At 41.1% G+C, this 12100-nt stretch overlaps 1 protein-coding gene across 1 annotated transcript in view; it reads right to left on the bottom strand.

Annotated features, from left to right (window-relative positions):
* frem1b (Fras1 related extracellular matrix 1b) overlaps window positions 1-12100 on the bottom strand; it is a 193334-nt gene that overhangs the window by 157776 nt on the left and 23458 nt on the right. The window contains exon 2 of the mRNA XM_043699276.2: window positions 1846-2376. Coding sequence (XP_043555211.2) covers window positions 1846-2067 — 222 coding nt within the window. The 5' untranslated portion in view covers window positions 2068-2376. The remainder of the gene's footprint in view (window positions 1-1845; window positions 2377-12100) is intronic.

Raw genomic sequence — 12100 nt, 5'->3', positions numbered from 1 at the left:
TAAGTATCCCCCATTATGGGTAGGGAGTGCATTGGTCTTTGTTATGGAAATAACATTGGGTTCATGCAGTCCTGTATAGACCAAGGCATGAAATAAATCACTGATAAAAGAGCTATTAAACACTTGGTGATTCAGCAGTGTGACAACAAGAGTGAAACTTGAGAGAGGAATCAAGTTGAAAGGAAAACAAGACCATTGCCTGGTCACTGCATAAGGAAGAAGGATGGAGACTGATGACTTCAAGATCCAGGCTTAAAATTAACAGAGATAACCGCGAGTTGTTTGGTGATTGCAAGCTTCATTCAAATCATAGAGCAGTTTATAGTGGAGAAATGTTAAATTGCACTCAAATCACAGATGTGGTCATTTGTTTAAGTTTCAATCAATAATTGTAAAGAGGTTTTGTGTTAAATTCCACACAAATGACGGGAAGACCAATACTTGGGAGACAATCTGAGTTCAATAATTGAACAAATATGATGTTGAGCCAAATCTCTTTTTGTGCATATTTTGTCTCACAATTCCTGTAGTCCAAAGGCTATATTAAAGGGGAGCTTGCAGGAATGGAAACCCTTTCTCGTTTCTTAACCCATACTTTCTCAACCGCCAATCATTTTTTCTGTATTATTGTTTCTAAAACTTTGCCATTCCCAATATCTGGCTGACCGGCCAATAGTTACCAGACTTGTCTCTGTCACTTTTTTGAACAACAGTATAACATTTCTAATCCTCCATACCTCTGGCATATCTCTATAAATAAGAAAGATCAGCAGATTGTGGCTGAAATCGTTGCAATTTACATCTCTGCTTCTGTTGGCAACCTATGATGTACCCTATCCAGACCCTGGGAGTCTTTCTACATTAGGAGCTATAAATACTGTAATTGTTTTAATCTCTTTATTAATATTTAATCAACCCAATTTCCCCACAACCTCCTCCTGTATTGGGGCATAGGCAGATCTTCTTCTGTAGAAATTTCACCAGCGTACCATATAATTTTACTGTACTTAGTACTATCCATATACCAAATTACACATTCTGTGGACGTACATGAAGTCAGTTTATGAGCTTGGAACTGAACAGAGATGTCCAAACTTGTGCCACTGGACTTTGTTTCTCCATTTCAGAGAGTTAACCATGTTCCATTAGTGAAATTGTCAAACACCTTTGCTTCCAGCTACCAACCAGAACCCTTCCTTCCAGCTACCAACCGGATTCAATCCTCCCATCGACCTACCAGGTCATGCCCTCTACCTGTGTTCACCTATCCCTACCTCACCACCCCACCCCTTCCCTACCCAAAACTCTTCCCCACCAGCCTCCCTTAACCTTTATCTGCAGCTCCCCCCATACCCACCACCAATCCTGAAGAAGGGTTACATCCAAAACATTAACTTCTCTATTTCCTGATGCTGCCTGGCTTGCTGTGCTTTTCCAGCCTCCTGCTTGTCTACCTTGGATTTCAATATCTGCATTTTTTTGTGTCTCTGTTTAAATTAGAAGCCTGGCATCATCAAAATCTCAGTCGAAAGCATCATCAGTAATTCTGAATGAATACAGAAAGTGCATAAATGTAATAAAAATATGTGTATTTCATATCATTATTCACATTTTTAAATTTATAAAGTTTATAAAGCAACTCATTTACAAGAGGAAAGTACTTGATTTGAATCCTTCTCTAAATGTTAGAATTAGAAAAGATCAGCTTCAGTATTTGAAATTGAATTGTTTGACAAAATGCATGAAACCTGTTTTGCATTACAACATATTCAAAAAGACAGGTATGGGGATATTTCAGTTTGATTTTTATACAACATGGCATTTATGAAGTTTAAGATTACCTACCTGAGGAGTTAATTTTCCAACTCGTTGTGATATAGGTTCATTCAGTACAACCTCGACCTTGCAGGAGTCTTTGGTTTTGGGAATGTTGAACTGCAGGTCATTGTCTGTCACGTATGTATGTTGCCCCCTACCAACTATAATCCCTCCATTCAGTTGAACAAGTCCATCTGCCTCAGTATGTGGGATGTAGAAAATTATCAGAGTTAACAAACTTAGAAGCATCTTTATTCTAAAAGTTTTTTTGAACAAATCATCCTTCGGAGGAATCAATATTAGATGAAAATAATGTGTGCAATCAGTAGAGGAAGAAGCTTAAATGCAAAATGAGGAACAAAAGCTGTAAAGATTTCCCAATTTGTGCAGGTCAGATTGAGGCAAGGTGACTTCCAGTTGTTATCCACTTGCCTGAATAAAGTCCAACATGGGTTTTTGTTTTGTAATTTCCTCACTCAGCAGTCACAGGGCTCCCATGCCTGCACAATGCATGAACTGTTTCTTTTGATTCCAACTTTCAGGTGGATCTGTATCTGTCTGTGAAATAAATAAAAGTTTGAATGGCTCAGGATATTTGAAACATTTCACAAACATTTTTACCGTTTACTTTACAGAAAAGGATCAGAACAAAATATTTTTAAGACCATAGGACATAGGAACAGAGAAGGTTTTTTGGCCAATTAAATCCGTTCTATCATTCAATGAGATCATGAGATCATAGTGATCTCATAATTCTCAATTTCACTTTCTTACCTTTTCCCATAATTCTTGATTGCCTTACTGGTTAAAAAATCTGTCCATCTGCACCTTGAATATACTGAATGGCTCAGCCTTGTTAGCCCTCTGTGGTAAAGAATTCCACAGATTCACTATCATCTGAAAGAAGAAATTTATTCTTATGTTTGTCATAAATGGGAAATACCATATTCTGAGATTATGTTTAGGAGAAAATGAGGACTGCAGATGCTGGAGATCCAAGTCAAAAAGTGTGGCACTGGAAAAACACAGCAGGTCAGGCAGCATCCGAGGAACAAGAGACTCGTTGTTTCAGGCATAAGCCGTTCATCAGGAATGTGGGGTGCGGGGTGGTGCTAAGTGGGCTGAGAGATAAATGGGAGGAGTGTGGGGCTTGGGGGAAGGTAGCTGGGCATACTTTGGGGAGATGAAGGTGGGGAGTGATAGTGATTAGTCAGAGTGGAGGGTGGAGTGGATAGGTGGGATGGAAGATGGACAGGTGGGACAGTTCAGGAGGGCGGTGCCGAGTTGGAAGGTTGGATCTGGGATATGGTGGGGGGAGCAGAGATGAGGAAACTGATGAAATCGACATTGATGCCCTGTGGTTGGAAGGCCTCAAGGTGGAAGATGAGACATTCTTCCTCCAGGCATCGGGTGGCTTTGATTTGGCGGTGGCTGACTCCTAGGACTTGCATGGCCTTGGCAGAGGCGGAGAGGAAGGTGAAGTGGTCGGCGACCTGGGATAGTTGGGGGGTGGGGGGGGTGGGGGGTGGGGGGGTGGGTATGGTAGTTGTTGCGTGCATGTGTTCCGAGATGTTCTCTGAACGGTTCTGCTTTTCCAGCGCCACACTTCGAGATTATGTCGTCTGGTCCTCGATTGATGCCCACAGGGGGCATCAACATCTACATATCTACTCTATCAAGCCCCCTAAGAATCTTATATGTTTCAATAAGGTTTCCTCTCTTTCTTCTTTCTTCTTAACCACATTGAGTACAAGCCCACCCTCCTCAACATCTCCCCATAAAGAAATCTCTCCATTCCTGGAAATAACGTAGTGAAAATTCTGTCAACTTCCAATGTCAGCATATCTTAGATAAGGGGATAAATCTGTCTGCAATATTCTAAATGTCGTCTGCATAATGCCTCATGATGTTTTAGCAAGACTTTTGCAATTTTATATTTGAGTCCCTTTGAAATTAAGATCAATAACCCATTTGACTTCCCTAATACTTGCTGAACTTGGATTCTAGTTTTCTGTGATTCATGCTGGAAGTAGGGCTTATGCCCGAAACGTCGATTCTCCTGTTCATTGGATGCTGCCTGACCTGCTGCGCTTTTCCAGCAACACATTTTCAGCTCTGATCTCCAGCATCTGCAGCCCTCACTTTCTCCTCTTCTGTGATTCATGCACTAGCATCCCTGACTCCCTTTGTGTGACAGCTTTCTGCAATCTATCTCCATTTAAATAATATTCAGCACTTCTATGAATTTTTACCAAAGTGTATAACCTCATATTTCCCTACACTATATTCCATTTGCCAAGTTTTTGCCCACTCACTTAAACCTCTGAAGACTCTGTGTCATCCTCAGCATTGGAGCTTGACCCTATTTTTGTAACAATTTTATGTTAATTTTTGTTTTTAAAGCAAAATCCCCATGCCAGCCTATGCCAATTAATACACTTTACACACCAACATGTAGGAGAAAGTGAGGACTTTGTGCTCCAGTTTTCTGCAATCTATCTCCATTTAAATAATATTCAGTGTTTCTATTAATTTTTGCCAAAGTGCATAACCTGACATTTTCCTATACTATATTCCCACTTGCCAAGTTTTTGCTGACTCACTTAACCTTTTGTATCCCTCAGAAGACTCTGTGTCATCCTCACCACTGGAGTTTGCACCTATTTTTGTACCAGTTTGCTGTTAATTTTTGTTTTTCAAGAAAACTCCCCATGCTAACCTATGCCACTTAATACACTTTACACACCAACATGTAGGAGAAAGCAAGGACTGCAGATGCTAGAGATCAGAATCGAAAAATGTGGCATCGGAAAAGCACAGCAGGTCAGGCAGCATCCAAGGAGCAGGAGTGTTGATGTTTCAGGCATAATCCCTTCATCAGGAATGTGAGGATTGGGTGGACGGAGGAGGCTGAGAGATAAATAGAAGGGTGAGGCTGGGAGTGAGGGGAAGGCAGCTGGGAAGGCGATAGGTAGATGCAGGTTGGGGGGTGATTGTGATAGGTCAGTGGGGAGCGTGGACCGGATAGGTGGGAAGGAAGGTGGACAGTTATGACAGGTCAAGAGTGCTGTGCCGAGTTTGAGGGTTGGATCTGGTGGGGGCAGGGGAGATCAACACGTACCTCCAATGCCACGCACCTCAATACCACCCCCCTCTTCCAACAAGACTCCATGCCACACTCTGACTGTTGGCTCTTCATCAAACCTTTCACAGCTTAGTGGTAACTCCATGCCAACTCATTTTCCCCACCTAGCAACATATAACTTTTCACCTCTCATGCAACTTACCTAATATACACGTTGGGGCAAACTCAGGACTTTTACACAGATGTGAAAGGAAAAGCTCTATTAAATAAATTAAGTATGCTGCAGACTTCATTATAGTGAGAAAAACACTTACACTCATAAAAGCATGAATTACTTTTAAATTCCTTCGCCACAATAAATTCTTACAAAAGGTATTTAGATTACATTACAGCGTGGAAACAGGCCCTTCGGCCCAACAAGTCCACACCGACCCACCGAAGCCCAACCCACCCATGCCCCTACATTTACCCCTTACCTAACACTACGGGCAATTTAGCATGGCCAATTCACCTAACCTGCACATCTTTGGACTGTGGGAGGAAACCAGAGCACCCGGAGGAAACCCACGCAGACACAGGGAGAAAGTGCAAACTCCACACAGTCAGTCGCCTGAGACGGGAATTGAACCCAGGACTCAGGCGCTGTGAGGCAGCAGTGCTCACCACTGTGCCACCGTGCCGCCCACTGCAACTAGCATTCTAGATCAAAATGTTCAAAATCTCATGTAGCTGTCAATCAAACTATTAAACTATCGCCAGACCACAACAACACGACGAGAATGCCAAAATGGTTGATTTTTTTGTGCACTCCACTATGATAATGGAACCAAGTGAAATCAGTCATGCTACACTAATCTGGGAATGGAAATCCTCTGATTAATGTCACTATTTTGAAATGGAAAACATTTTTAAATGAACTCTTTGGATATTCTTCTTCAAAAGTTAAAGAGGCTGGGGTTTTAAAAGCCTTCAATGTCTTTATAGAGTCTTGACAGTGCTTTGACAGTCTCAAAATGTTTCTGCACTTCTTTCCACATGTATATCTAATTTTAAGAATCCCAAAGAGTACCTGACCTCTCTCAAAGGGTCAACCCCACTGGTCCTCACCTACCACCCCACCAATCTCCATGTACAGCGCATCATCCGCCGTCATTTCCGCCACCTCCAAACGGACCCCACCACCAAGGATATATTTCCCTCCCCTCCCCTATCAGCATTCCGTAAAGACCACTCCCTCCGTGACTCCCTCGTCAGATCCACACCCCCCACCAACCCAACCTCCACTCCCGGCACCTTCCCCTGCAACCGCAGGAGGTGCAAGACTTGCGCCCACACCTTCCCCCTCACCTCCCTCCAAGGCCCCAAAGGAAACTTCCATATCCGCCACAGATTCATCTGCACCTCCACACACATCATCTATTGCATCCTCTGCACCCGATGTGGCCTCCTTTATATTGGGGAGACAGGCCGCCTACTTGCGGAGCGTTTCAGAGAACACCTCTGGGACACCCGGACCAACCAACCCAACCACCCTGTGGCTCAACACTTCAACTCCCCCTCCCACTCCACCAAGGATATGCAGGTCTTTGGACTCCTCCATCGCCAGACCACAACAACACGACGGTTGGAGGAAGAGCGCCTCATCTTCCGCCTAGGAACCCTCCAACCACAAGGGATGAACTCGGATTTCACCAGTTTCCTCATTTCCCCTCCCCCCACCTTGTCTCAGTCTAATCCATCGAATTCAGCACCGCCTTCCTAACCTGCAATCTTCTTCCTGACCTCTCCGCCCCCACCCCAGTCTGACCTATCACCCTCACCTTGACCTCTTTCCACCTATCACATTTCCGACACCCCTCCCCCAAGTCCCTCCTCCCTACCTTGTATCTTAGCCTGCTGGACAAACTTTCCTCATTCCTGAAGAAGGGCTTATGCCCGAAACGTCGATTCTCCTGTTCCCTGGATGCTGCCTGATCTGCTGCGCTTTTCCAGCAACACATTTTCAGCTCTCTCAAATGGTGTCTTACTTCCACCAAAGATCAGTTTAGCATCCCTAAATCCGACCTGGGATAAAATTCAAAAGGACACCTTTCTTTCCAAAGAGCATTTTGGCTATCCAAATGACTCCACAAGGTTCAGATCTGCATTTATTTGGGCTAAACAGCATACTTTGACTTTCGGGCAGGTAAGTACTTCACAAAAATCATGCAAATATGAAAGCAGCTGACAGTTTGAATGGCCATCTATCTCCGTCAATCATGTGGCACTATTCCTGCCCCCTGAAAGAGGGGAATGATGTGTTTTGGTGCAGGACTTGGGATTTCTATGAACCTCCTCTATTTTTGCCAAGTCGGAGAGGTTCTTGAACATGGTGAAAATCTGAGCCTCTGAGTCCTTATGATTTTCATTTCAACTTTTTCTTATGATATGTCTCAATGCGGCATACTTAAAACTAATCATCTTGCGGTGTCTTATGGCACTTCCATTTCCATATTGATATACTTGTGGTCTCATTGGGATTGACATTAAATTTGTGTGATATGTGACAAGCTATGGAAACCAATGGAAGTAGCAACTTGTCGAGGTTTAACAGAGATGCTGTCAAAATATCACCTGTTTTATTCTAATGCCTAAGGTCAACATCCACTCAATTGTATGAAATTGTAAATTTACTAGTGAGAAACAGCAATAATTTAAGGCAGATTTGAGCAACTGATCAACTACTAGTAAAAAATAGTTAAAACTAACTTCAGAAAACTTTGCTTTTCTACATGACAAAAGAAAATAGCTTGCTAAGAAAACAACTGTGTAATAGATGGTAGTGTGAATGCACATTGAAGAATATACTTTTAAAAATATACTTTGAATATACTTTTAAAAATCCTGGACTTTAAGTAGGTATTCACTGCACTCGAGAATTGATATAAAATTATAAAATACAGTTTGAAAACATTGAGTTCCTTTTGAATTTTCATTATTACTTAGATAAAATAGGGAACAATTTTAGTCACTTAAAATAGTTATATTCTATACAAGTCCAAATATATGAATAATATCTTTAATTTGCCACTTTTACAGGCATGTAGTTCAAACTGTTCTACCCTTACTATAGTATCTAGATCTGAAATATGCAGCGTACCAGATGGTTGAATTTCCTCAGGCAAGAACACTCTGAGTTCTTCTTTCATTGCACTTTATACTTCACCTACTGTAGTTAGCTTTCTACATCCCAAATTAATTATAGAGAATGCCAAAATGGTTGATTTTTTTTGTGCCAGATTTGGCTTCAAGGTCTTTTCCAATATTAAAAATGCAGAGAATCTAAATAAAGAATGTAGTGATGGAACGTCGTCACATTAGTATTCCTGTTTCCTTCATCAGTATCACTTCACAAATTCTCAATTTAGCTGAACACTGAGAACTGTAGGAAAATAAATAAATTGTTCCATTCAGAAGAAACTGAGTTACCAATGTATGTGCTTTAATAAATGTTACCTCCAATTAAGTTATGTTTTTTCACTATACAACATATGTATCAACTTTGAATTATATCCTAGTTCATTTCTTTGAACTCTTTTGAGATAAGATCTATAGCTCAAACATTTATATTGCACATTAATTGTGAAAATTTGTTATTAAGTTAATAATAATTTTCTCATGCTCAACAATAAATGATTTATATTTATATAAAGCCTTTAATGTATGAAATATGTCAAGGTAGTTATTAGCAGCAAAAGGATGAAAAGGTTTGGGGTGCAATTTGAACATATGTTTAATGGTTTTGATTTTGCAACGTTGTCTGAAGAAAAAGTAAGGAAAGGGTTTCATGAAGACCCTGAGGGTATGTGGCCAAATTAGCTAAAAGTTGACCTACAGTAAGTAGAATAGTGCAGGGCAGAGGAATACAAAATATAAAAGATGAGTGTAATGTGCTCTGGTGCAGGCAGCAATCTTTTAAAACAGGTGGCAGTGTGAATTTAACATGCCACTTATGTCACAATGATTGGGTTCAGGTCAATCACAATCCCCATACTTGTTTAATGGGTTTTTGAATTTATTTCCAAAAATGAATATGCCATATGAAAAACTATTTTGTAAAATCTAAGGAAAACCAATTGTTTGTTGATCAATGGTGCAATAACAAAAAATATCCCAAAAAACACTATACAATGTAAAGGGTAGAGAGTTATTGCTTTTAATTTAACACAAAATAATATCTTAATTAGGTCCCTTTCATTTTATTGAAGTAAATCTTCCTTAAGTTTTAAATTGGACACTGTTGATTTCAAAAATCTTTTTTTAAAAACTTAATTATAGTGAATAACAATTTCATTTGTTTTAATAATAGGTATCCTTTCTCCGTATTTGTTTCTTCTGTTATTTGGCTGGTGAACAGTGTACAGTTGAGGGTTAATTGTGTCCTTACTTCAAGAATCGCTGTGGACCTGGGCAAAAGATTCAATGTCAGTGTGACTTCAAATAAAGTAGAACTGGAATCTGAGACTGTAAGGCTGCAAAAGTGTTCTCTCTTTTCTCATTTCTTTTAAGTAATTACATTAACAAACTTTATTGAAATTCACTTGTAGACTACACTTTTCTACATGGTAGCATAAAGTGACTGGACCAGCAGGTAAAGAATAATAGCCTAAAGTGAAACCCAGAGATATTACAGTGTTACAGATAAACCACAAGGCAAACCTAAATTCAAATGCAGATGTGGTAGAAATGCCTGACTAGAAGCTCAGTGGTCATAGGGGCCAGTGAATAATTAACTTGAAGGTCTACTGAGGCACCAAACAATGGGGAGGTTCCCATGCAAAAGCTGAGAAAATACAGCAGAAGATCCACAATGGAAAATGCGTCAAGCACAAGGAACAAGAAAATGAAAAATCAGTTGGACACAGTGAGTAAAACAATACACAAAGTTGCAAGTACTTACTGGGAAGGGGAAGAAATGAGCACTCAGAAAATCCATCAAAAGGCACGTGAGAAGAAAGGGGCTAGTTAGAAATTGCACCAGAGGTATACAATCCAACCAGCTTTATATACAGTTACAAAGACAAAGAGAGCGAGAGACCAGGTCACAGCTGTAGCAGCACAAAAATTAATCAAAGGCCACAGCGCTCAGCGAATGCTCCACTAGTAGGGGACACAGAGGAGCAGGATGGAATCTTGCATGACTGTCTTGATTAGATTACTTACACTGTGGAACCTTTGGCCCAACAACTCCACACTGACCCTCCGAAGAACAACCTACCCAGACCCATTCCCTCTTCACCATGGTCAATTCACCCAACCTGCACACTTCGGACTGTGGGAGGAAACCGGGGAAAACCCACGCAGACAAGGGGAGAATGTGCAAACTCCACACAGACAGTTGCTAACCACTGTGCCACCAGTGGAGCTACATGTATGGTTTTAAATATACGTTGGTTAGCTGAGTCCAGAGATGCTAACGTCCATTCATCATGCCAGAATTCACTCTCTGTGGCAAGCATTATAGCCCTAGGCCAAAAAAGTCATGTAGTTCTTTTTTTCCACCAGAAGGGTAAAAGGCTCCAAAGTAGAAGGTGATGAGGACATAGTTACAGAGATTCATGTTGTCCGTTTAGTAGAGGCTGAAACTTTGAACCCTCCTGTACTTTTATATTTAGTTGCTATGGTTTCAGAACTCCCTGCTCTCTCCTCAGTGATTCATCTTGAAGTAGATAAAGAGGTAAATATGCAATAGCAGCAATTGCATGAAACATGAAAATGTTCCTCACTGTGTAGAATTCTGAATCACAACAGAGAAATGCTATAATAAAAAGGAACTGTAGACCGAAACTTTAAAGGCAGACAAATTTTTGGTGCATTGATTTGAGTCACTGAGTAATCAACCCATATTGCTTTTCTTAAAAGATGGTTTGCTAACTCTACTACTTCTAAACAGTGTCCCCTTAGTGATTTCAGGAGAAGTCATGGAAGGCTGATTTTGCTAATGTTAGAACCCTTAAAATGGTCATGACTAGCAACATCTGCAGACTGGAGCAGTTCATCTATTACTAGGGCAATCTAGCCCAATAGGTCTCTGTCACTATGAAATGGTGGAGAAAGGGAAATGTTGGCATTCAGAGTGAGGGCAACATATGCTATAATGAATTCAAATATAACAAAATAAAGGGCATACTAGTCGCATTAGTAATGGAAATCTGCTGTCCTCACCTGGGTTTGGCATTCTGTGGCAAAACATAAAAGTTTGGTTGATTCTTAATTGCCCTGTGAAATGGGCTAGCAAGCTACTCTGTTGTATCAAATATTACAAAGCCTATTGCAAGGAATGAAATTGGATGGACCAGGTGGCATTTACCTCATCACAATTGTGATGACAATGGGAAACCTAGCCCCCCTCAACTCTGCAAAGTCCTCCTTACTAACATGTCATAGAATTCTGACAGTGCAGAAACAGGCTGTCCAGTCCATTGAGTCCACATTGACCCTCCAAACTACACCCCACCCAGATCCACCCATATATCCTATCCCATGGCTAATTCACCTAGCTTGCACACCTGTGGACACTATGGGCAATTTAGCATGACCAATCCACCTCACCTGCACATCTTCTGAATGTGGGAGGAAACCGGTGCACCCTGAGTAAACCCACACATACATAGGGAAGAGTATCTGTGTAGAGTTTGCACAATCACTCAAGGGTAGAATCGAATCCAGCTCCCTGGCACTGTGAGGCAGCAGTGTTACCACTGAGCCACCAGGCTTGTGTTGTCTCACAGATTACTCAAGCAAAGCCTAACATAGTCACAGTCATGGAATCATACTTTACAGACCATGTCCCAGACACCAGCACAAGCAGAATACAAACCATCAACAAGCAGGGTAGATACACCAGAGATAGCAACATAGTGTTATATAATCAGAAGGAAATTATTATTCGGAGATTCAAGATCCCAGGAAATCTCATGGGATCAGGTAAAACATGGGCAAGAAAACCTTCTTTTTGTTACTTCCTACACCACTTCAGCTGATTAAACAATACATTCACATGTTAAATAATACTTAGAAGAAGCAATGATGGTGGCAACGACAAAGAGTGTGCTGGATGGGAGATTTCAACATGCATCAATTGGAGTGGCTCAGTCGCACCGCTTGTGAATGAACTGGATAAGGTTTGCAGGACACAGCTGCCAGACTGGCTGTGCA

This window comes from Chiloscyllium plagiosum, unplaced genomic scaffold, assembly GCF_037043375.1.
Source record: "Chiloscyllium plagiosum isolate Xiang-an unplaced genomic scaffold, Cpla_swu_hap1 HiC_scaffold_9, whole genome shotgun sequence".
In the NCBI taxonomy this organism is placed as follows: domain Eukaryota; kingdom Metazoa; phylum Chordata; class Chondrichthyes; order Orectolobiformes; family Hemiscylliidae; genus Chiloscyllium; species Chiloscyllium plagiosum.
Note: the sequence above shows the minus strand (reverse complement) of the source record. Positions and strands in the feature narration are given on the sequence as shown.